The sequence below is a fragment of the Pezoporus flaviventris genome, unplaced genomic scaffold (assembly GCF_033815535.1).
Source record: "Pezoporus flaviventris isolate CSIRO_AGI_PZ_B2104156 unplaced genomic scaffold, CSIRO_AGI_Pfla_v1 ptg000055l, whole genome shotgun sequence".
NCBI lineage: Eukaryota > Metazoa > Chordata > Aves > Psittaciformes > Psittacidae > Pezoporus > Pezoporus flaviventris.
Window position 1 is genome coordinate 4,822,159 of NW_026892603.1, and position 26,693 is coordinate 4,848,851.

The window sequence follows — 26,693 nt, forward strand, 5'->3', positions numbered from 1 at the left end:
AACTCCATTAATATTCTAACATGTAATTATAAGATTATAATTGAGTAATGTGGTAACCCTACAAGCGCTACAGCTGCTGAAGAAGAAAACATAAAAGATGAGTAGTTTTCTCACCCACAAGAATGCAAACGAGACATAATTTAATTGCAAGCACTTACAGAAATTCATTATGATTTTAGAAATTCACTGAAATTACCTCCTATAGAAGCATCTTTCTTAATGTAAGAAATTAGGTTTTCAGTCATCTATTATTAGAGCTGTTCATAAACGATTTAGCTCATGCCATGCTGTACAATACACCTGAACATATTCTGTAGTAAAATTTCAAATGCAGGCACTGAAATTCATATTTAGAGACTTAATTAAAAGCCTGACTTTCAGATGTACTTGCCACCTGCAGCTCCTATTCAGTTCCCTGTCATTTAAGTACCTGGCTTCAGGCAGCCAAGATTGAAAACTGCAGCTTGAAGAACATTATGGATAACTCACAATGTAGCTGAAGAGTCCTCTGCCTTCCTTGGGCAGAGGACTTGCTGATTTTCTACCTGGGCCTGGGGAAAACAGTGGACAAAATGCTCAGCTGGTGCAAAGCAGCTAAGCCTGCTGAAATCCAGGCCATGCCTGCTTTGTCTGAGCACAGGTTGTGTAATTGAGTCCTTTCAATGGCAATTTGCATCAAGAAAAAAGACTGCCCTTAATGAAGGAGATCTACCGAGTAATTAGAAAGAAAACAGGACACCTGGGTTTGACAGCTTGAAACTGGCGCCCTGCAGGGCACGGGGTTTGTACTTTGCATCCACATTCATAGCCTATCATAAACTCTAATTAAAGAGTGTAATGATAAATAAACTGACACTCCTAAGACTGGACAGATGTTGCTGTGAAAGGTGCACAAGCAGGTGTAGTATTTTTCCCCATGAACTGTTATCAGTTCATATCCTACAAACTCCTACTGTTTGAAATGGCAAGACCCAGACTGTGCTTTTGCTGACACCTGCATATATCCAAAAGCATTCCAGGGAAGAAGCAAATTTGTCTTCCTGAGGGGTAAATTTGATCCGTAGTCTCAAAGCAGCCTGAGAAGGTTCATTTGAGTACCTAATGCAACTACAGCTAGTAACTATAGTTAGTATAGTTATAGTAATCTGCTGTTTTCTGCCCATTAGCTTTCTTCAATCTTTCCTTTCTCAGGTAAGTGTAGTTAACTTCTCCCTGTGTGTCTGGCTGCATAGATGAGTCTTTGTATAGGGGACTGGTACAATTTTCATTGTCCTCGCCCCTCTCTCAATGCACTAATTTTCCGTTGGAAAGGACTGTTCAATACTGCTTCTGCCCTGGGACTGAAATTAATTTCTAGTATGTTTCACAAAAATCCCTGGAAGCTTGTTCATTTTTTCCAACTACCTCAATTTAGATAGTAAAAGATACTACTTTGGCTTACATATCCCCAAAGCCATGGATAATTTGGCCTAATATGATTTCATTAAGGTATTTTTCATATTGGGCATTTTCTTGCAAGCTAACAGGTCAGGCTGGACCGTAATAGTTACATGCAATTCACTGCTCTAAGTTTATCATGTAGCTGTGTACAAGCTACATGATTAAACAACAGTTTAATCCCTAATAAATGCCTGGAATTTGTATTCTGCAAAAGAATTTACCCCTCCTCCTCCTGCATCACTCTCACTGTTCCCCCACTCCTCTCAATACAAAACAAACAAGACTCCTTATCATGACTCATAATACAACCAAAAGTAAGGGAGCAAGAAAGCAAATGCCATGAGAGCAGCAGTTTTTGCAGGGTTGGGATGGCAGATCCTACTCTTGCTGCCTCAGGGAAAGGAGAAGGAAACAAACCGGTGGGGCACGCACCGCTCTTCGAGCCTTATGCAATGATCCAGGTGACAGGACTGCAGGAACCTGCCTAGCTCCTTCAGAGCAGCATGCCCTTGCGTTGTCAAACCCACTTATGCTAGTTACAAGCCACAGCAAGCCTTAGTTTTTCCCAGCTACCTCACTGCGCTTTGTGCCACCCTTGGAAATTATCTTTGGTTTGCAGCAAGTAATTTTTAGGGGCTTGGATTTAAGAAGGGAGAAGGTGGTTCTGCTCTTCTGTCCATATGGCCAGACATCTATCCACCTAATTTAAGGTTTACAGGAGCTTGAAGCTGTGGTGATGTTTGCATTACTTGGGTCTCTAGAGAAGCAGCTTCTGTTACTTGCATTTGTGATGGGATCTTACTTTCTGTGCTTTTGATATTTTATCCGCATGACTGAGTTAGGACCGTGTAGCGCTACCAGTCCCTTTCCAGTTACAGAGGTAGAAAGGCATGACTGGCTGTAATGTGATCAAACCATTACCATACTTCTGTGTAGTATTTATTCGCACGGTTAGCAAAAACAATCACCACTGAACACAATGGCATTCAGGAATGCTCAGGATTTAGAGTCACTTAGGAGTTTTAAAGAAAAAAGAGGGAGGAGATAGCTGCATTATTAGAAAGAAGGAAAGGTGCCCTCTGTTGTTCAATATTTAAACTAGATGAATATTTACACAAGTGTTTCATGAGAAGCGAGTCTGCATTCATCTGTTGTAAGGTCACGAGAGCTCTCACAAAACCAGGAACATGACAACTGCAAGTGCTGAGCAAACAAGGTTATGGCATTTTTTTGTTTAAAGGCAGAAGAGCAATGTCAAAGATGCGTGCTAACATGATCCTTCATTTTCATGTGGTTTTAGGCTTCAGCAGGTATGTTCCTCAGGTTTTATTGTTTCAGGCATGAACATCAAAAACCTTTGCAAAAATTAAACAAAAGCCAAGAGCCTCAGCAGTAAAAACTGCAGCAATCACATGCTACCAAGAGCTGTGGTGTTAAGCGACTAGTTTGTAGGTGAATGATGAAGCAGTATTAAGAATCAGACAGTTTTGACTTCGTAGAAAACAGAACCATCCTGAAAAGTGTTAGCTGAACACTTCATGATTAAGCAGAAGGGACAGATGCAGACTCAATACTTAGCTTAGTTAAAACTCAGTCTATTCTCCTTTTTGATTGGCTTTTACACCCTGCAGACACACTGTCAAACTGCCTGAGATACTTGAAATGTACCACATGGAGATAAATCCATGTAGTCAGCACAGTACTGTCAAACTAAAAATCTTTTAGTGTGTCTAGTATTTCAAATTGCACAAATATAGTAAAACAACTATACTAAGACTTTATCTTCCTCTCCTATTTCATCTGTAGGGATACCATACCAGATCAAGGTTTTGGTGTGCTACAAATGGAGGATTGGGTGCTTTGCATCTTTCTCTTGGGTGATGAACTGAATTTCTGTTTCCTGCATTACTCCAAGCAGCTTCAGCTTCCTGACCAACTAGTAAACTTCACAAACAAAGATGTTTCCAATTCTTTGTTTCTCTAGTTTGCCATTACTCTGAAAACAGAATCACAGAATCCCAAGGGTTGGAAGGGACCTCAAAAGATCATCTATTCCAACCCCCCTGCAAGAGCAGGATAACCTAGAGTACATCACACAGGAACTTGTCCAGGCAGGCCTTGAATATCCCCAGTGTAGGAGACTCCACAACCCCCCTGGCCAACCTGTTCCAGTGCTCTGCCACTCTCACAGTAAAGAAATTTTTCCTGATGTTCACATGGAACCTCCTATGCTCCAGTTTACACCCATTGCCCCTTGTCCTATCACTGGCCATCACTGAAAAAACCTAGCTCCATCATCCTGACACTCACCCTTTACATATTGGTAAACATTGATGAGGTCACCCCTCAGTCTCCTCCAAGCTAAAGAGACCCAGCTCCCTCAGCCTCTCCTCATAAGGGAGATGTTCCATTCCCTTAATCATCTTTGTGGCTCTGTGCTGGACTCTTTCAAGCAATTCCCTGTCCTTCTTGAACTGAGGGGCCCAGAACTGGACACAATATTCCAGATGCAGCCTCACCAAGGCAGAGTAGAGGGGGAGGAGAACCTCTCTCGACCTACTAACCACACCCTTTCTAATGCACCCTAGGATACCATTGGCCTTCTTGGCCACAAGGGCACATTGCTGGCTCATGGTCATCCTCCTATCCACCAGGACCCCCAGGTCCCTTTCCCCTTCACTACTACTTCCCCTACTACTACAGAAGCACAGCTCACACATTCACTAGCCAAACAGTGGACAATAACTCCACTGAGACAGGGTACCTCAGTCCATCACCCATCCCACTCACCATTTCCCATGACATTACATAATGAGATCATGGGGAACTGTTTTTAAAATTCAGGTTCCCCAGTGCTATCCTCTCTTCAGAATTAGAGGAGAGATTCCAGCTACAGTCAGAAAATTGTCTGTCCTGAGTACGACTACCTGGCACTGTGGCTGCTCTCTCAGGCCTCAGCGATCTCCTGGGCATCCAAATGCAGCACTGTGACTGTAACCAGTCAGAAAGACAAGCAACAGGGCCCACAATGGACCCCAGAGAATTTGGGGTCAGTTTTGAAACTATGTATTTAGTGTTCCTTTTGGTTAAAGTTAAAAAAAGAAGCGTGGCTAGCTTTAACCCTAATGTGGTGACTCTAGAGCAACCAAACTGACTCAAGCATTGCTAAGACCTATTTTTGGGTTGGTCTCATGCAGGTGAAAAATTTCCTGTAACACAATTTGAACATTCAGGCCTAAAATCCAGCAGAATGAGTAACTTTATTCAGCTGTTTACATGTTTAAGAGCAGAGTCAGCATCTGGTGCATTTTAATATGGGCAGCTGCGACTGTGGAGACCAGTCACAGCTACTGAGCAGCAACAGCAGCAATTTGTCCAAGGTGGTCTGTTACTTTCTAAATCTATGAGGCAGCAACCCTGTACTGCGCTGCTGGTTGGTACCTCACCTCAAGTACAAACAGCCAGATCAAATACCTCTGATGTGCCCGCACAGAAAGTTTCTGCCTTGTCCTTGCAGCCAAAGAGTTCTAGTGATTCCTGCAGCATCTTATGAGACCTTCTGTGCTCTCACTGCAGGTCTGAGCTTTCCAGACATGCTGCATTTCCTGAGTGCGAGCACAGGATGGTCACTGTGTTCTCAAGTGGCCCCTGGTCACTATGGCAGATGAAAAACAGGCTTGCTGCCATCAAAACTACTCATGTGCCCAGCTTCTAGCTGCTCTCCTTTCCCAGGGCAAGCAAGCTCTATCTTGCTGGCCTGTCACATCAATTGATCCAGCCCTACAGCATGCTCTCTCCCATGAGCAAATTGTTCAAGCCGTGCCAGCCTGTTCCCACTTCTTGCTAAAGCGGTAGCTGTGAGTAGGCAACTGCCCTTGTCAGACTAGCTCAGCTCACCTGCAACTCCCCAGCTCCTAGCGGGAAAGCGACTGGCCTGGAAACAGCAGCCTGGCATGGCCACTGCTACCTCTGCTAATCCCGTAGCAGGACAGAAGGCTGGCAGGGTTTGTGGAATGAGCCTGTGCCTGGCCTCTGTGGGTACAGGCACAGCAGTCTTCCTTTGCTGGCTGGGAGTCAGGACTCTGTGCTTACAGAGCAGGGCTATGAGCGCTGTTGGCTGTTTACCTCGGTACTCGTGGTGGGTATATCAGCCCCTGCCTGGTGAACACTTCTCTGGCAGCACTGCACAAGCAGGTTTAGCCATTTAGCCACTCGTATGGAAGCAGATTTCTACTTACAGCAGGGGAAATCATTCCTGACACTTATCAGAGAGGATTTCAGGAAATCTCATTCCGATTTCAGTGGCATACTGGATGACAAAATAAATACTTAAAGTACATAATTATTTTCCCTAGTAAATAAATCAGCCTTTTTCTAAGACAGCTAGAGATGGCAAAAGTCCATCCTTCCTGATGCAGGGCAGTCAGCCTGGGTAAGGGCTATAGCAAATTAAAGACCATTTTGTGACAGCAAGGAGAAATCAAAATGAAGAGCACCAGGAACTGGATATCACTTTAACAGGAATAGGAATTAATAAGTTTTATATGTTTGTGAGGTTAACTACCCTCCTGGTGTACCAGCATCACATTTCAGAGCTTGGAGTGGCACAGACACAGCTGAGCTGCAGACCCTGTTATGTGACCAGCACTTCCTAAAACACAGCTACCTAGCATAATGCAAGCTAGAAGGTAAGCTCTGGATGATGACAAACTCACTCAAATCAGGCTCATGACAGTGGTGGTAATGAAAGCCATGAACCTACTTGCTCTGAACTACCCATTTTATTTCCCTCTATATTCACAATGCAAAAAGAAACAGCAGAAACTTCTTCAGATACTACTGAGCAAATGAAGAAAAGATTAATTATAAAAATATTAAATAGAAATAGAAACAAAATAAACGTAAGATAAATAAATAGAAAATTATAAAAAAACACTTATTATTGGAGCGAGTCCAGAGGACGCCACGAAGATGATCAAAGGGCTGGAGCACCTCTCCCATGAAGACAGGCTGTTCAGCCTGGAGAAGAGAAGGCTCAGGGGAGACCATATAGCAGTGCCTAAAGGGGGGCCTACAACAAATCTGGACAGGGTCTTCTTCAAGGGCATGTAGTGATAGGACAAGGGGGAATGGCTTTAAACTGACAGAGGGGATATTTAGATTAAATATAAGGAAGAAATTGTTTCCTGTGAGGGTTGTGAGGCCCTGGCACAGGTTGCCCAGAGAAGCTGTGGCTGCCCCATCCGTGGCAGTGCTCAAGGCCAGGTTGGAGAGGGCTTGGAGCAACTTGGTCTAGTGAGATGTGTCCGTGCCCATGGCAGAGGACTTGGAACCAGATGATCTTTAAGGTCCCTTCTAACCCAAACCATTCTGTGATTCTATATCCTAATTAAAAATTAAAAAAAAAAAAAAAGTCACAGGTGTAAAGCATGTGCCACATCAGAGCTGGTGTGAGAAGTCTGTACAAGGAAGTAAAAAGCCAGGAAAAGGATTTTTTTGCTTGGGTTTGTTTTTTTTTCTTAACCCTTCAAAAATCTGTGGTGTGCTGGGTGCCACCTCCCCTACTTTGAGCACAACCACATGTGTATTTACAACCCATAGCAAAAAATGCCTTTGCAAGCAGATGTACAGATCATCCAAAGGGGCGGTGATCACCCGCATGGCCACAGGAGGCAACTCAGCACCTGGCATGTTTTGTGCTTAGGTAATAACTATTTACACAGCACTTGACAAAACTGAATGCAAGCACCACCAAAATTAATGGCATACCTGCATGCACCATTAGCATTACTTCCTGAAGTTAATCTAAAGTACAAGACAATATTCCAACTGTACATTTTCCATTTTATTGGAGAGTGGTTTATGACCCTGCTTCCCTCTTCCTTCTTTTTGGAGAATGAACAGAAAAGGCTTAATTTAGCACACAATGAAAAGTGACAATGAATGCTTTAATTAGCATGTGTGGCCTGCAAAAAAATCAGTGCTTTTTTTTTTTTCCAAGATCTGAAAACTCTGTAAGTTGTAATATTCTTTCGACTCTTTTTAAAGTAAATGGTTAAACATTTTAAGTACAGAAGGGTTACTAGAGGCCAGCTGCAGGAGAGTTTGTCATAGAAATGGTTAGGCAGCCTGCTTGGCTTCATGAATCTCGGTGGAATTTGCTACATTTTTTTGCTTCACAGACATAGTAATTCTGTATCTTTCCTCTTGCTTGGTTCTGTCCCACCTCCATGCTGCTCTTTCCCCATACAGAGCCGGCGGCGTGGTTGAGGTGTGAGCTATGCTGTTCATTCAGACACCTTACGGCTAACTCAAAAATAAAAAAGCAAACATTTAGTTCCTGAAAAGGTATTCCCAGATGATCAATTCTCTCAGATTCTGTTGCCCAATGAATTTAACAGTGCTTGGATAAGGAGGGAAAAGAAGTATAAGCTGGCCTCCCATAACCTAAATCTGACTTCCTGGAATCCTTGAAGAACTTCAGGCTTGAGACAAATCCCATTTAGTTCTTGAGGCATAAAAACATTTTATTCACAGCTAAGTTAGTAACCGGTATGTATATCACAATACCTCTATGAGCTGGTCTGGTTCACTCCCTTCTTCCACAGTAATTAATTTAGACCTTCCGTTTCGTTCATTGTCCCGAATGCCGACAGCAACTTGAGTAGCCTTCAGCCGCTCGTATTTATTGCATGATGAGCCACACCACTGATAGATTTCCTATAATAATTAAAAGCACACACACATTAGCAATAAGATTCAATGGTGAGGAAAATCATTAATAAACTTAATCATTAATAAAATATTAATTTTATAAAGTGACTGGATCTAAGTCATGAGAATGTCAGTGAAGCTGCATCTTTCAGAGGTACTTTCCAGAAGAGATTTGTTAAGTCACCTAGATATTTATAATATGCAAGATATTTACATAATGTAATTTAGTATCCAAATACTAGGAGATCACTTAATCTCAGAATAGTCAGAGTGCTGGTTTGACTGAGTTTTATCCCAAATACAGATATATCTTCATATATATATATGAAGAACCTGAAAGTCCTAAATTTGCTACTGCAAATTGGTTTTTATTTTACATCTGGCAGTTTCTCATCTACGCTATTCAGGAGTGCCGGTTCTCATCTGTGGCAAGAAACAAAGTAATTTCAAAATCCCAAGGAAATCCTGACTGTATGTGCTACGCACAGGAATGTTAGATCTTTCAATCCAGTTTTTATTTTGGTGACTTTTTGGTGTAGAATGATATTTGTTGCACACTCTGCTGCATCAAGCCACATCAAACTGATGACGTCAGTGTTTTCAATGCAAAGTCTTCTTCACCAGAAGATTTTTCCTCAGTGTACAGCTAATCTAATGCTCATAAAAATTCATTAACTTCAGATTAATGCCAGCCCTTCCAACTGTTGTTATCACAAATGTCTTTTTAAATTACTTCTAAATATTTACAGATCAGGAATACCCTGGTTTTCTGGTCAGTTCCTCCCCAGCACAAGATGGACCCTTCCTGCCTCAGGAACTGACTAAAGACAAGAGACACATCTGTAGAAGATCTGTTCAGGAAATGCTGCAAACAGCCACAGGTAACCTGCTGACCCAGTGGCCAACCCTCTGCCATTGCCACCTTTGCAAGGAGCTCCTCAGGCACTGAAGAAGCTGCTCTTCATGTTGACAAGTGAGTGCACTAGTGGCAGTAGCCCACCCCTAGATACCATCTTACAGGCCTTCAAGACCTTCCTCTCACCTGGCTGAATAGGTAGGAAACAGGCTTGCCCTGCACATGACTGGGAAAGTGCAATTCAACCAGAACAGAGTGTGCTCCCAAAGCACCTTTCAGGAAGGAGTGCCACCAGAATCAGCCTAAAGACAGGTCACCTAACCCAGTCACACCACAGACCAAGGACCCCTAGTTTTGGCAAGTCCCATTATTCATCCTGAATGCAAAGCATTTCAGAATAAAGAATTTAGATTTCAGTCTTGATGAAAATCAGTAAAAGCAGCAGAACATAAGCCACAGAGCTGCTAGAGGCTGAGCTGGAAAGAACTAGTCAAAGGGAACTAATTAGCTTGGCTGGTTGCTTTCCCCCCCGACTCCCTTCTCCCGGAAGAAAGTGATTTGATTCTATCAACTGGCCCAAACAGTACCGAAATAAAGGTACCCTATAATTTTCAACTTTTTAAAAGATTTAACTGGTTTGTATTCATCTACAAATAAGGATTTAATCAGGACCCTCACTGAGTTAAGTTATGGGGTCTTAGTTTTACAGGCTGTATAAAACTTAGTTTTTTGGATGAAAACCTGTTTCATTCAAAAAAAGCTTTTAAAGCCATTTCTGCTGACCACTGTTATTGAACAGTACTTGAAATAGTAGTTTGCAACAAGTGAGAAATGTAGCACAGCTTCTCAGTACTAGCAGACGCAGACTTATAGAAGACAGCTAATATTGACGCCACCTGCATGCAAAACAGTGCTAGCAACTTCTGGTATATACTATTTGCCAGCTCAGATATAAAAACAGCAAACAAGAAAACCTCAGCGATCTCACAGCCAAGTTCCCTCCCCTTTGGAAGCATCCTTCAAATAAGAAGTTTCACGCTTATGTCAGGATAATACAGGTTCCCAGAACTGGATGCCTTTCAACTTGCAGATGTTGCACAACAAAAGCTGGGAGGTTTTCAGCTTGCCTTTAGCAACAGGACTGTAGGCTTAAAACAAATAAAAAATAAAAAATAAAAAAATCTGCTTCCAAGTTCTGGTTTAAATTCTGTCAGCTTACTGAGTGTCCAGAATCTGGAGACATGCTTGGCTTTGCGTCTGAACTTTATCTTAAATCAGGCTTTCAATGTTTCCACAGGAAAAGAAAATATTAGTGCATATTTGGGGAAACAGGTTTTTGTTTGGTTTTTTTTTCTAAATAACTAATGAAAGACTGCCTTGAGTCTGTAGAAAATAAAAAGTTTCAATTTCAGCAGAGCTTTTAATATATTTATTATAGCCATGCACTGCTTTAGACAACTCCCAAGTTTTGGGAGGCTTCCTGAAACACAGACTCCTTTAATTTCTGAGAATTTCAGCACCCAAACTTACTCATGCTCATCTTGGCATACTTCCTACTAATTGAGCTTATTTGAAATTACATGCAAAACAGGAATCACTAAAGATATGGCAGCAATTAATAGACATTTTTAGTTCCCTATCTGGAAGCAATAAGAGGAAGAAGACATAGATACAGAATTAGCTGAAGAGGTTATGAAGCTATTGCCTTAGTGTGTATGCTACAGTTCATGGAGATTACTCATTCAGAAGGGTTACAAGTTCAGTTTCCAGGTGTACGTGTCTGCCTTCACTTGGTCTTTTGGTAACTGACCATGCAATCTCAAACAAGTATTCTCATCTACAAAATGAACAGCATTTACCTCACTGACCACAAGGATATTGTGAGAACTAAATTGTCACTCCAAATTACAAAGACCTTTACTTCTCAGACAATACATTTACATTTTCTTTTCTTAGCATGTCTTAGCATTATCTGTCCCACCGCACAGCTACCCTCTGGCTACCCTGCATTCACAGCGCATTCTCCCAGTCTGCCTTCAGTCAGCAAGTGACTAAACTAGGCTCTCCTTCAGCCCACTGGCTCCAGACTTCCAATAAGAATCTACAGTAATGGATTTCAGGTCTTTTGATTTGCAGACTTATTTTCCTTATGGAGCCCACATTCCTTAACTACAGAAACATTCCCCCAAATAATGTGGCCTAAATACTTTTGTCCTAAACTAAAATAAATAAACATGAAATTTTGTTAGCTGTAACTCTCAGAGACCTTTGTGGTAGGGTTTTCTCCTACTGCATAAAAAAGTTGCATCAACAAGCAGTGTCTGAAAACATCTTTGATATGAAGTTCACATGGATAAACCATACTCTCCCTGTAAGCTTAATCTTCCCTGGTTACTTAAAAAAAACTACATTGATTTTAAAAGCTAGAAAAACAAAAATCTGATTTTGTTTCAGCACTAGAGAATAAAGACAGTATTCTTTATTAAAACCCTGAAAGCTAAACTTCATGTACAGTATAATCTAATAGAAGGAAGTGAGCAGCGACAAGTCACAAAGGTCTCAAAGTATATAACAATTTATCATATTTACTATGAGCACTAAACAAACGTCTTAAGCACTTAGTGCTACAAGCTTTCAGGAGCTTAGATTTAGTTCTTTTCTCTTCCGAAGTAAAATCATCTTTATTTTTAAATATATCTATTTTTGAGACCTCATGGTAGAAGCTCAGCTGGATATTTACAAGCTTGTCTTTTCGATTGAGTTTACCCCTTTCAATCCCTAGGCAGATTGGGGGGGTTTAACAATTTAAAGTCAGAAAAAGATATCTTTTTTTAGTTAAAGCAACTTCTTGACAAGACTAATGTTATAGATCTATATTTATCTGAAATACAGTCAGCTAGTTAGCTAACCATGTCCAACAGACCTCTGAGCTTTTGGCTTGTATCCTAGTATTCATGTATTTATAGACATATATTATACATATAAAGTGCTCAACTAGGGTCATAATATGGTATTTACTTTAGCTCGGTCAATACTTTCACAATTTCTTAGGTGTACTACACCTTCACTATTTTTAGGCTTGTTTTGCTAACCTTATTTTGAATTGGCAGGCTGACAGAAAAAATGTTTCCATTAAAATGAAAATAGACTTAAAGTGTTCACACCCCTCAAATAAAAAAGGAACTTCATTCATCACTTTTTCTTATGCCAAGCTCAGTTTATTTTTGGAAGTTTGTACTCGCAGGTTTGGGTTTTTAATCTCTTTAACAGAGTTTGAGAGAGAGAATACGGAAGAGAGCTATTCTATTACCTGATATTAATGTTTGTTGATATCAATATACTGGTCATATTACAGTGGGACAATTAGCAACTAAGGGTCAGCAAATGTTATCATAAATAATCACAATGATGACCCTAGAGCTTCTGAGGGAGGTTGGGAAGGCAAACCAGATCTGTGCCATGCAACCCACATGTCTCTCCTCATCTGTGCATTCTGGGGACACAGTTCTGTCTTCCAGTTATAGGAGTAGCTGGATTTACTGCTTTTATCCCTGGCAATTTCCGGTCTGAGAGCGACCTTGAGCAAGTCATACAAGATTTCTATAGCACATTAAAAATGACCCAACATCTAGCTTCTATACAGCAGTGCATGGCAGCATAGTCATGCACGGCTCATGAGCATGTACTCCAGTACCTTGGCACCTTTTGCTGTTTGGAGGGGGCTTGTGAAAGTATTCCTCCTGCCTTCCCACTCCTGTCCCAAAGGGCATGTAGAGTAAAAGAAGGAAAAACATGCTTATTTCAGGAGTGACATAAAACCAAGTTTTCCCTCCTAACACACAGCCACCTCTGTGTTCAGCTGGCAGCCTGCTCAGTTTGGAGGCAAATGAAAATACACTCTGCATCCTGGTGTCTTTTCTGTAAGTCTTAGTCAGGGCAATGAAAGCAAAACCTAAGAAGCTTAAATCTGTGAAGAACTCAGTTTTGTTCTGGTTACAAACATGTCCTCAACACTGAAGTGTTTTAAACCTGTATCTTTGTTGGAACACCTAGTAATTTCCAGGCCCACACTGTAATTTCTGATTTGCATTCTCTTACACGAAGAGACATTAAAAAGCTAAATAAATTAGACAGGTTTCTAATTCAAAGCAAATTTGTTGTGAAATTTCAATTTGGTAGAAAATAGCAGTGGCTTGTTTTGGAGATTAAATCTCACTAATCTTAAAATATTAAAATAAAAAAATTAAGCTTTCAGCAAGGACAGACTAAGCAAAGTACCAACAAGCTGCTGTGCCTCCATTCTGTGTTGCCAGGCCCTGAGGCACCCTAAAGCTGTTCACCTTTGCCTGCATCTGAACCAGAACATGCTCCCAAAATGTAACCGCACCTCAATTAAAATAAATAAAAAATATAAAAATATTACCGCACTTAGCTGAGTCAGTTAAAACTGTAGTGTGGATCCTGTCATGTCAACATGACATAACTTATTCTGACTCAAAGTATGTTTGTGAAGGTGTTCTCTTCTGTTCCTCTAAACCACAACAGTAGGTACATAGGCAAGGCTATGAAGCAGAGGGGCTTAGCAAAAAACAAAACAAAGTCCTTCAGCTAAATCTGCTTGCTCATGTGAAACACCATACTACATTCTCTTTACCCTCACAACTCACACAAAAGGGCTAAAGCAAGGGGTTTGTTAGGTTATTACTGCCTTAATTCCTCCCTTCTCTTAAGCTTAGCTGCTTCCATTTCTAAGAAAGCAGAGATTGAGCAAATAACCAAATGACAGAAAGCCCCTGTAGTGGTTTCACAGTGGGCAGGTAGAAGAAAGGATTATGAAGCATCTAAAGAAAGGCAGGTCAGGAGGAGAGGTGCTGTGATGCAGGAGTTCCCAAAGAAGCCTGCACTCCTCATGCTCCCATGTGAGTGAACTCTAGATAACACTTCTTGAGGGAAGCAGAATAAAACTGGCCAAGCTACAGACAGACTGAACAAGCAAAAATATTGGCAAAGCTTCTATACATATCTTGTCATGCTACTATCAAAATAATTGGCATGCACTCAGCTGAGGCTCCATTCATTCTCTTCATGGTCATTAATAAACAGCTGTTCCAATAGGGCAAGAGTCCACTTTAGCTGAAACTGTTCTTTGTTAAAGTCTAGTCTCTTAAAGTTATGAGATTTAAAGGAAAAATGACAATACAAAATACAAATAGATTTGCAAAAAAGTTTTTATATAAACTGCAAACAACAAATACTTTCAGTGCCCTCAGTTCTCATTAAAAGTGTTTGTAAAACAAAGGCACATTACCCTAGTGTTTGTACTTCAAACTTCTTGGAAATAAAACGGAGAGCTCAAAAGCAGGCGCGTGATGTGGGCTTTGTTGCAAGTATTATTTTTTAATAAAAAAGTGCTAAATAAAAAACAAAGTCCAAATGATGTAGAAAACTTTCAATTTTTGGAATTGACATATATATTAAGAAGAATGTTTAGATAGAACCAGGTTAATATAAGCTTCTGGAGACATTTTTCTACTTAAATTATTCAGTGTTTTTTTTCTTGTCTTGACTGCTGAATTCTTGATACAGGCAGGGGGGAGTGGAAATCATTTCATATATTCATCCAATCTGCCTTTTACATTTGTAAACTGGGACACACTGAGCCATTGAAAGTTGTACAGTTTTGATAATCCAAAACAAACTGAATTCACTCAGAATGCTGCAAGGGCCACCATCAGCCTGGCCCTGGTATAATCACAATAGTGCCTTTGTAACCAGTCCTGGAGTCTCCCATTTGATTCAACTGGAACAAATTGTTAGACTAAAAATAAGTCAGATGTACCACATTCATACACTTACCATATTCATTTTTCCTCTCACACCTGTTTTGACAGTGTATGCTAGGAACAGCTTTTGCTACACCACTACGCATTAAATGGTAAGCACCGGGAGGATATTCATTCTAAATAACAGTTACTCAAAGAGCAAAACGTGGATTTCCTACAGTACCAGGAAGAAAACCAACATGTCTGAATCCTTGTGTATACATGTATGTGCTGTACACCTTGAACTTTAATGACTGTCTCTGTTTCAGCTGCTTTTCTGCATAAAAGTGGGGCTGAGGGGAAGCTTTCGAGTCCACAGAGTATGAAGGAAAACTACATACCCTGGAAACTCTGACTGAAGGTGGGGAAAGCTTAATGTTTTGTTTTGTTTTTTTCTCTCCATCTGATGACTTTGGGACTATAAAATTTTCCAGAATGCTGGAGTTCAAACTGCTGGAGCTGTAAAAATAACTGGTTCATGGAATGACACAAAAATGTGTGTTTGCTTACTGAGATACACCATGCACAGACAGAAACACACTCTAAAGTCCACAAAGTTAATAAAGAACAAAAGCAGTTTAGTTCCTCAAGCTCTGCTACTTGTTTGGCAATTCTCCACTACAGCGCAAGCAACAGTTTAGCTCTTAGCTGGGGGAAACTGAGGAAGATGTTAGTTGTAGGAGAAACATGTGAATGAAAAAACATGGAAAAAGGACATGACTAATCAGTTGTTAATGCCAGGGAAATCAATGAGAAACTTAAACTGACAAACCCCAACATGCAAGAATCTGCTCTTCCAGTTCTGTTTACATACAAACAGGGACTTTATTAATACAATTAATATGCTGATTCTAAACTGGTTTCTCTGAAGGAAGAAAAGCAAAGCCACCTAGAAGAGAGTGCAGGCAAGAAGCAAAACAGGAGCAAGCAAAACTACAGCTGTGCTTAACATGCAATGTGATACCCCATAGGCATAATCATAAAGAAAAATATGTTCTCTTGGTCTTTTACTGTTAAAAAGCAGAAAAAAGCAGAAGTTGATTTTCTTTTTGCAAACATAACTTAATCTATAGCAGGTTAACAGGTTTTATGAAAAGCAGATGTGATAAAAAGTCAGCCTTTTTGCTTTTATTTTTTCTAGTGTCTTTGTGCAAGGCAGCAATCTTTTCCTTTTTGACATACCTATTAATTCAGGAGCTCAGGTAGAAGCACAGTGACAGATACATGATCACAACAGCTTTATTCAATCTCATACTTTTGAGCTCTAACATAATTTTCTCTTGTGGTTCATGGAGCCCTTGAGAAGTACATACATTGGTTACTGGATGGCACAAGTTGTTTTTAAGCACATCATAGACTCTTAAATTTCAAACCAGCAACCTCATGGCTTTTTATAATTCAGTTTATAACCACCACTATAGGAATAGGAAGAATAGACAACTGGCTGCAGTCTATCTTTAGTCTTCACTTAACTTGAGATACAGTTATCATCTCACTGCCTGCATTCTTCCTTTGGGAAGAAGAGTACTGTTTCATTAGCAGAACTTTGATTCTACTGACAAAACTTTCCAGCTTCAATCAGGCCCAAGCTCAGAACTGTTTGGTACTTACCACACATTCCTCATTTCCCCTTATTTTAAGGGCTGCCTAATTTCTTCCAGGAGGCTTAGCGGTACACAGCCCTCTCGCTGCCCTCTGCAGCCCTGTGGCTGATAGCACTGCCGCTGCTGCCCATCAGGAGGGGAGTCAGACAGACAGAATCCAGTCCTACACTTCACAAAGCTCTAGCTGAACAAATGTGTAGAAAGTATTTTTGCTGATCAGTAAGGATACAACTTTAGAGAGCCTTCATACAGCAGAGCTTCCTGAACTGAGTTAAGAAGCTTTCAGTAAAATCAGCTGATCACTTCATGTTGCTTTATTGCTCTTCCATTACTTTAATTTTTGCTGAGAACTACTGCTAAATTCAACTCGGAGCTCCTGTAAAGACTTAACCATTAAGAGTGGACCTCTAGTCATGGGAAATTTCAATCTGAAATTGTTATTTCAGCTTGAAGCATAGTTACAAAACTTGCTCAAGATTGCCACTGTGACAGTGTCTTTTTGACCACCCCTATTTTTCTATAGGCGTTTCACTAGACTTGCACATCTTCATCTTGAACTATGTCATGCATTGCCTTTTCATCTTCCACAGGAAAGGTCTGGTTTATATAATAACCTATGATGAAATTCCTACAGATGTCTACTGAAACACTTTTCCTTAATACATCCAAGAAAACACATCCCTCACATACCATTGACACAGCAAGACCAAGAACTGTTATTAGTCATGTGATTTGAGTGCCATTTCCCATACCATGGTAAAAGAGATCTAGACGCTGTTCAAATCTAATCTTTCTTCCTGCAAAGGCACAGGGTTGCATTGCTGCTTGACCTCTCTTGTCAAACAGGAAATCAGAAACCAGAGTGATGCTGCAGTATGAGAAAGGCTCACAGTGTACATTCAGTATTAGAAATGAACCTATGTGGCATTTAAATAGTTCAGTGGCAGTGCTCTCCTCTTGACAAATCTCATCAAAAAGGATGAGAGCCAAGATATACATGTAACAACACTACATATTAGTGTTATTGTCATGCCTGAAGCGTGACCCAAACTACCTTAGGTGAACTGGGTAACTGTAACACAATGAGGTCAGGACTAGCCAAATTCATGGAGTACACCAGTTCCACAGCATGTTCATGGGAGGTGAACTCAAGACCTGTGACAGCCTGACTGCAAAAGCAGCATTTTTTCTGTATTTAGTTCCAAATTGGCCATCTCCTATGTGTTAACTTTGCAAAGTGACATTGAGACACAAGTGTTGGGATACTGATCATTAGACTCTTTCGGTTGATTAGACCACACTGCCATATGGGATGTTGGGAAAACACTGGCTGGTGTTCCACCTGAAGGTTGCTAAGCATTATAAAAAACAGATATAATCAATATAGCTACTTGATACTAACAACTTCAGTTGTCACACCAGGGGATGCTTTTCAGAGGAAAAAGCCAAATGCATAACATGAGTTCAGAAGAACTCTTTTTCAGTAGGTCAGGGAACTCTTCTCTGAAAACTTGCTAAAGTAACTGACCACTTCCTTGTGGAGCATTACAGTTAAGACCAACGGAAGATGCTGCCTTGCAGATAAGCTCTTTTCCATCATACGTTGTTTTCTACGTGCCAGCATATCAGGCATAGGAATCATTTCAAATTGATAACTAGCATCTAACTAGAGGGGACTACAACCCACTTGCTACTTTTAGTATCAGAGTCTTAATCATGATGTGACAGTACTATATTTTAAATCACCCAAAGCAAGCAAAATTATCTGTCCATGTGCACTATCTCTACTTGGTTTGAATAGAAAACCTTGAAGTATAGGATTGCTTCTCAAGAGATCTCTTGAAATATTAGTTTTATAACACTTTATATGACATTTATTAACACAACTGCTTTTGCAGCTATTTAACACAGTTTTAGAAATACGAAGAAATGCTCTTGAGAGAAAGGTCCAATCTGCATTCTGCCCTGAACCCTAGCACTGATCTCATTCAGCTGGTTCATAGTGCCAAAGGTAGTCAGAACTTACTGGGAACAGGTTAACGTTCAAATATCAGTAGTAAAATATGCCAATGCCTAGAGTGGGAAAGAGAACTCTTTCCTGAAAGATAATCTGTGCATACTTCAGAAAACATTTATGGCAATTTTGAACCTTCAAAGTGCTGTGACACAAACTGATTTTCTAAATCAAATTCTTCCTATCAGTTTGAGTGAGTGACAAAAATCAGTTGTGCATTTTAGGGGATGATTCAGACCTTAGAAGGGATGTTGCACCTCCTACTTTTCAGTGTGTTTTGCTCTAAGAAATACTTACCTTTCCAAGGTCAATAATGAAACAATCTCCTTTGTTGAAGCTGGTCCAAGCCAGGGGGACTTCCGTGGCTCTTACAACTCTCCGGCCCTTGATATGCAGAAGCCTTTGGGCACTCAGATCATTAGTAACAACATGATTAAATCCAGAGGCGACACCACCTGCCTGAATAAAATGAAACAAAGCAGCAAGCTTTATTTCAGCTTGATTTTGGCAAACTTTATCTTACAAGTGAGGAGCTACCAGGAGAAAAAAAAAAAGTAGTTTATGCAGTGAGAGTGGAGCCAAAATAATATACTGTTTAGCAGTGCTGACCACAAGCCAGACAGACACAGCAAATGCTGCTGCTGCTCAACCCTCAGGTGTGAACTTCTATCAGAGGGAGCAGACATCACCATGTTTCAAAGGGTTTTCAGATGAATGGGCAAAGGGAAAGCACAGGATTTACAGCACTCTGATGCATCATCCAGAAGATGAGGTAATACCAAACCACACTGTTAGGACAAAAGTCAGTAGGTTGTCCAATAAAGACTGAGGAAACACAGAACATGCAGTCCCTATATAAGTTTTCCTCAGCTTCCTTACATCTCGGAGGTCTGGGTTGTTCTAGTGTCCGGTGATGTGTAGCAGAAAGGGTAATTCCACAGCAGCTCTGTAATTCTCTAGAAGGAACATCTGCACCATATGAGCAACCTAACAAGGGGCACCAAATTGGGGGAAGCGAAACCAAACTGTTGATTTAAAATCTATAAAGTTGAAATTTAAGCATAACTTATTCCTGTAAACTGGCTTGGCTGTCTGCCTCTGTGAGAGCATATTCTCCACTCTGCCAGGAGACCCAGATCTTTGGCTGGAATGGGAACTGGCTCTTGAAATTACAAAGAAAAAGTAAAAGGCCAGGTCACTGCCAAAGTCTCTTATGCAAGCAGAATTAGAGGCTTCAAATTGCTTGTTTAAACTATAACAAGTTGCAAACCTCCATAATAGAATAAAAGGCTGACTGAGCAACAGCTCCCAGAGCACCTGCTATAGGGACAGTTTCAGAAGATACATTACTTTATTCTTAAAAAAACCTAACAAAGATGTTGCAAAAAAAAAATCTTTCCAGAGATTCAGCTTCTGGAATTGACACAAGGGGGCTTTAAAAACATCTTAGAAAAGAAAAAGAAAAATCATTAAAAGTATTTGGGAGGTTTTATCATCTACCGTGAAACAAAAACCTGCAGTAGGACTGCAAAAGCATATTTTTTTAGACTAAAGTGAGATTATGGTCTTTTCCATTCTGTTCATGTTCTCAACCACTTAAGCACATCGAGTTCTGCATTTGCACAAAATGATTCAGTCTATAAAAAAGAATTTTGTGATATTTACCATCTCCCAGAGTCCCTACTGTGAGCTCCCTTAGACACAGGTATGAAATCTCAGGATAGCTAGATTTTGGGGGGAAAGAGAAGGGAAGGTTTTCACATATCAGAAGAGCCGCTGGTAAACAATCTGTTGCTTTCCGTACAATTACTGGGTCTCCTACAGTTTAAAATAGGTGGTTCAGATCTAAAACCACTAAGCATTAAGAAATTACTATTTAAACTTTCCATTTACAAAGCAAAATATTTTATTTAGGGCACAATGTTACATATATTTTTTAGAATACATTTTGACAGATGGATCTTTACCTTGTATTTAATTCCTCCTTTGAAGTAGCCCACAAACTCAGTAGACTCATATCCTTGAATTTCTCTACTCTGCACAGGCTTGCCTCCTAAATAGTCATCCATTTGAACAGCAAAGATAGCTGCAGCTGTGCTTTCATCCTGGGTACATTCTTTCCCTGAAATAAGATGAAATATTATAAAGCACTAATATAACTTTGAATCCCGTTGGAGAAATTGTGTGACAATCAGGCACTGCCTCCAGCAGGCTGTACAGCCCATGTATATGTTGCAACAAAGCAGTATGTCATAACCTTGCTCACCACTAAATGCATGACCATCCAGAAAATTACTTAACTACTTGTAAAACTGCATTCATAAGGAAAACAGTGAAAAATAGCGAAGTTTTTCTTCTCTCATTCTCTTTGAGCAAGGGAACATTTTAATTAATTTGGTTTAGCAAGTGTCTGCAGTAATGATTTTTGGACTCCAAATTGAATTGCAACAAAGGAAGTTCACATCATAGGTCTGATTACATGGTAAACCATGTATTTATGCAAATAACTCACCAAGCTATAAAGTCAGAATAGTTCAAAAGCAGTCCTCTTGACGTTACAATGCAAGCAAGGCATTCTGCTTAGATACCTTTTATCAGATTGCCTGGAACAGCTTGGAGAAAAAAAAGCAGCTTTGGGGTTCAGATATTTGCTTCATGATGTCACACTTTGTTTTGTACCTTTCAGGGATTAGACTCTTACCAGGACTGTGGCAAAATGCCCTCCTTACCTAGTCTGTTGATGGCCTAATCACATTGCAGATCAGGATATGTATTAAAACAAAACCTCTAAGACAGGCTTATACATTTTCTGATTAAGATTTTCAGCAGTTCTGATTGCTTTGAGATAAGCACAACAATTCTCAAGAGCAGCTTCTCACTTACATTAACCATTTCCTTGCTTCTTATGTGACCAAGTGGAAAAAAAAGCATAGAGTCCCAGGCAGTCTGAACAGAGATAACTCTCAGACTGTGGGAGAAGGGGAAGTGTGTAGTCTGGTATTGGTGCCACCTCACACCACTGTGAGTCACTGGTATCACAGGAAGTCTGTCAGTAAGGTATTAGGAAAGAATAAAGCATGGGAGAGGGGGAAGAGGGATGCCTAACGGTACCACTGACCTAGCTCCTCTCTTAGGGAGAGAGCGCCCTATTCATGGCCCAGCAGTGCAAATACCATAGGATGACTCCCCACTGCCCACGACCAACTGTGACCCTGTGTCCCAGGAGCCGTACCACCGTCACAGCTTTTGTGGTAACATAGGTGCAATGGAAACCTCCAGAAAGCAGCAAGGATGAACTAGGGAAAAGATCCAAATAAAAGCAGCATAGGGAAGAACAAAGTATGAGGTCCACCCAAAAAAGATAAAACAAATACTAAAAGCAGGACTTAACACCAGAATCCTGGGGGGGGAGAATGTTCCCATCACTCAGTGACAGAAGAATGAAGAACTCAATATACAGCAACATGCTTTCTGAGACTTGGGTACCACCTTAACATTGGTGGTAAAGCTAGGGGGGAAGGGTGTTCATTTGTTTGTTTTTAGAGTTATTTATGTTCATTGGAATTGGATCCTTCAGATTTATTGCTTGCATTTACACAGGCGTTCAGAACACTGTTAGAGGTAAGAGCCACTAGCAGGCTTGGTGTGACAGCTGCTATGCAACACAATACTCTGTGAAATCCTGTTTAAAAACCACAAATGAGAGTCAGTCTAAGCAGAGGTTATTCAAGCTTGCATGAAAAACAGATTTACATTGAATTTGAGGCACAAGCAGGTATAAATGAGGAAGAAAAGATATATGTATAGGAGAAACATCAAGATTTTTGCCAGACTAGATCCTGGTTCACATGAACAGGTCTTATCACTTAATCTGAGAACAAGGGTTAAAAGAAGAGATAAGAACACCATGCATGATTTTATTTAAGATATGGAGTATAGCTAGTTTTACTCCCACAAGTAGTCTTATACTGGCTGTTTCTACTAGTGATAGTTTTGAGACAGCTCCCTTAGGATTAGTAATTTAGTTACTAAAACATCCCTCAAGTGCTAGTGCAGACAACCCAGCCAGGGTCTCTGAGCAAAGTTAAAAATGGACACAGCTGCCACAGCACAGATTCACACGGATTGCTTATCCATGCCAACATCATTGCAGCACATGAGTTAGCTTGTTCAAAATTATGCAATCTCGGCAGCACTTCACTGATACTTGGTAAAACAGTGGCTTTTGAATAGGAAGCTTCAGGACAATTGAACTGTTTGGTCACTTTAATCCTAGGATGCCAATCACAGCACAAAACTGTCAGCATATCAAGGTCACAGACCATCCTCCCATGATCTAGACTTCCTTCTGGGTACACCCAAGCAAGACATTAAGAGGAAGTTTGTGACTAACATGTTATGAAAATTCAATGGTCTTCTAAATTTGAGACATATTTGGTAAAGTCAGAATCCATTCATACTCAAAGCCACCATATGAGGCCCACACAGTTACAAATGCCACAGATGGCATGCAGGAACAGGACCATATCACCAAATAGCAAGGCCCATTAAGTATCTAAGCTCAAAGCCTGTAGGGCTTCCACCAATCCAATTTCCTAAGTGTTTCATCCTGAAATCTGGCTGATGACTGCAGGTGTTCAGAGACAGTTTATGGGAAGTCTTCAGAAAGACCCTACTGAGGTCTTACTGGCCCACAGGTTATACAGTGTTCACCAATGAGGAAAAGCCTGGTGTGCATAACAGCAATGAGAACTGGTCAGCAAAAATACCAAAATGATACGAACTCTTGCCCTCGGTGTGACTACCCTTCCCCATACACCTTGTATGGATGAAGTTCTGGTCTCCTGTTGCTATTAAGCTTGCAGAAGTCTTTGAGCATCTCTGTCCCACTACTGGTGCAAGCAGGAAGGGATTTCCCAGCAGTTAGCCACCCTACAGTCAACTGGGGTATCACCCCATCAACACAAGAGGTGCAGGATTTACCACTAAAGCTCCTTAGGCAACAGCAAAGATGTTTTAATCAGTGCAAATGTCACCGATTTGACATCATTTCCAGTTGCAAAGAATCCTTGCCATCTTTCCCTGGGAGATGCCTACCACACCTTAACTCCTATGTAAGTAGTTCTACCTTCATTAACAAAGGTCTAAACAGCTGAACCCTGCTACTAACTAGCAGTGCTGCTGGCATAAGAACATCGGCCAGAAATTCATTTACACTGCCATCACGATTATACTCTTGTCAAAGACAGACACTAACCCACATGCCAGCTGGATAACTCATAACACATGCAAAACTAAACAAGCTTGAAATATTTATGCAGAAGCAATCCCAGCTTTATCTGCTATTCTTTTTCAATGCACCCAAAAGTACAACAAGAACCACAGCAACTCAATCGCATTAACATTAATGCACATTGACCTGTCTTTATGTGCTTTCACTGAGATGATTGCCTACAAACACAAACCCGATGGTGAAAGAAGAAACAGGCAGCTACAGAGCAACCACTGTGGCTGGATGTCTTAGTGACCAGACAAGGAAGTCTCACAAAACCTCCAGAAGATGAGAAAGTCACCTAAAATGCGTCCTTATGTCAGACTTCTATTTTACCCTAAACACTGTGCTAGGCAAGGCTAAAGGCAAAAGACAGCCCAATTGCAGGGCTCCCTATTACTTTTGACTGCTTTACGAGGCTGTCAGACTGATATTGAGGAGGTTTCACAGAAAAAAACGGTGACTTTGCCTCCAATCTCTGTATAATCAGGAAACGTCTGAAAAGGCAACATCTGGACAACAATGCCACAAGGAGATGGCTGAGATGGACTTTTAGCTCTAGTAGAAACAAAGGCAAGAAAACTCTCCATCAGAATTTCATTGGTTGGATGCAGCAAAGACTCGAGTGCAAATCTTCAGGGCTTTTCCAAGCTAACACCACAAAGCACGCAAACGTTCACCTTTCTGTCTCACCCTATTTTCTCACCCACAGAGCCCGCTCGCACTGCTACACTCTTCGCAGCGAGGCTCGGCATCGCCCCGATCCTTGGCTGTAGCGCTGTTACTGAGCGCCTCAACTTGGAAGCTTCATGCACGCAGCCCTTGTGAAAAGGGAGGGGGAAAATTCAGCTCCCCATCCGCCGCAGACCAGCCAAGCCGTCAGAAACCTCACCAGCAGCATCGAGGACATGTTCGCGCTACTCCCCATCCCGGACCCCCGCACCGTCCCGCTGCCTACCGAGCCAGTAGTGGAGGCGGTAGGCGGCGGCGGCGGGCCGGCGGACGGTGTGCAGCACCAGGTACGCGTCCCCCACGAAGAAGTCGCCGTGGCGGCTGCGGGGCACCGGCACCAGCTCCAGCCGCTCCACCCTCCACACCTGCAGCCCGCTCTGCTGCCCGGCCCCGGCGAACGCCGACGGGGGCCGCTCGGAGGCCATAGCAAAGAGCGGGGAGTAGAGAAGCACCACGGGCGACCCGCCCTTTATAACGCCCTTTATAGGGCCCGGCCAGGCCCGGCCCCCCCCCGGGAGGAGCGGGGCGGCCCCGCCCGGCAGCCTCCGAGGTGGAAGAGGCACGTCCCGGCGGGCCGCGGGATGCGGCTTCCCCGCCCGGCCCCGCTGCTGCCCGGTGCAGCGGTTTTGTTACTTTTCAACACGCCTGCTAAACTCACCCGTAGCTGCGGCAGAGGTGGGGTGAAACATCCACCTCCCTTGGTGCTGATGCGTCGTTTTCCTCTGTTCTAAAACGAGAAGGAAAAAAAAACCCAAAAGTCACAAAAGCAAAGCACAACCAGCCTGACCCAGTACTGACGAGGGCTCCAGTGCTGTGCAGTTTGCTTGTATAATGATCACACCTGCCTTGGTTTTGTAAACTGCTAGTATCAGAATGCAAACAGTTCCTATAGCTTGTGCTTGCTGTCGGGCTCTGGTTTTACCCCAGATTGGAACGGCAGAGCACAGCTGTCTTTCTCCATCCGGCAGTTTCATTTTGTTTGTCCAGTGTTATAAGGAATCTTTTTGTAAGGGGAAAAATCTTGTCTCTTTTGAAAGATGCCAGATGAAGCCCAGAATGTATATAAATCCTTTCTCAGAAAATGGAAAAAGCACTGTGCTGTTGTTTTCTTGACACCACACAACAACAACCCAGAAGGTTTGAACCCACCTTGTCTATAAATGGTTGGTACATCATCCTGGCAGGCTATCACAACATGAAAATTACAGCAAATCACTGTTTTCATCTGATGTTGATAAGAGGTAGATTAATCTAGGAAGGATACAGGTAGAAACAGCTGAAGCTGTCAGTATATTGAAATACAGGTTTCAGAGAGGGTTTTGCTTAGGATCATCATTTTATTCACCTGGGTGAGTTTTGAAGCTCATATTTCCCCACTGTGTTGTTTTATCAAGTTAACACGAGAAGAATGCAGGTATCCACCCGTGGGCAGTTCAGGGCTACCTCAATAGCACTAGAGGCAGTGCTACAAGCAACAAAGCAACTGGAGGCATCTTCTCTGGCAAAAAGTTAAAAAAAAAGCACCACATCTAAGAAATCTAATTATCTTCCCTGCCTTCTTTCTATACTGTCTGGTGCACAGTTTAGCTATGAGGGAAAAGATGCTGTTACACAACGCGTACGTACTACCATGTTCCATTTTGGTGAGCATCCTCTCAGCAGCTTGCCAAACAGAGGTGTACAGGCACCCTAACCTCTATCCCCACTGTTTAAAAAGAACCTGAAGGAGTTGTGCTTTGTCCAAGCTCCAGCTGAACATGTCACAGCTCACCTTCAGCAGTTCATGGCTAAGCATTTTATCCCTCATTCTGCCAGGGCTGCAGGGACCCTGCTTGATAAAGCACTATGCCTCCCAAACGAAATGCCTTTCTGCAGACTGTTCACCATATGAAGAAGAAAAACTCCGGGAAGAGCAGCCAAAAAATTCCAGCAGTTCCAGTTTCAATACGGTATCAGATGTTTTGAAATGCTCATAAATGATTTCTCAAGTTTACCCTTCCATCTATGCCAGTTGTTCCTTTCACTTTTAGTCACATAATTACATGAAGCAGATTTTTTTCATATCATGCCTTTTTGCATTCTTGTGCATTAGTTTGCTTTGGTCAGTGCAGGTAGGACTTACCACAAACTGTAACTGTAGGGCTTTACTAGTTCTTCCGAAGTTGGCCAGTTGCACTTGCTTTGGAACTGTGCTGAGTTTTGCCCATACATGAGCTCAAAGCAGTCCGGTGTTATGCAG

The 26,693-nt window shown here is 41.5% G+C and overlaps 1 protein-coding gene across 2 annotated transcripts in view; it reads right to left on the reverse strand.

The window, feature by feature from the left end:
* The window catches only part of SCIN (scinderin), a 47,663-nt gene extending 22,724 nt beyond the window's left edge, over positions 1-24,939 (reverse strand). The window contains exons 1-4 of one of the 2 annotated variants that reach the window (XM_061469252.1): positions 24,666-24,939; positions 20,418-20,572; positions 18,748-18,909; positions 8,011-8,160 (exon numbers count right to left, since the gene is read on the reverse strand). In XM_061469252.1, the coding sequence (XP_061325236.1) occupies positions 8,011-8,160; positions 18,748-18,909; positions 20,418-20,572; positions 24,666-24,879 (681 nt within the window). In that variant the 5' untranslated portion in view covers positions 24,880-24,939. The remainder of the gene's footprint in view (positions 1-8,010; positions 8,161-18,747; positions 18,910-20,417; positions 20,573-24,665) is intronic. The other variant, XM_061469253.1, reaches the window with a different exon arrangement.
* Between the last annotated feature and the right edge of the window lie 1,754 nt (positions 24,940-26,693).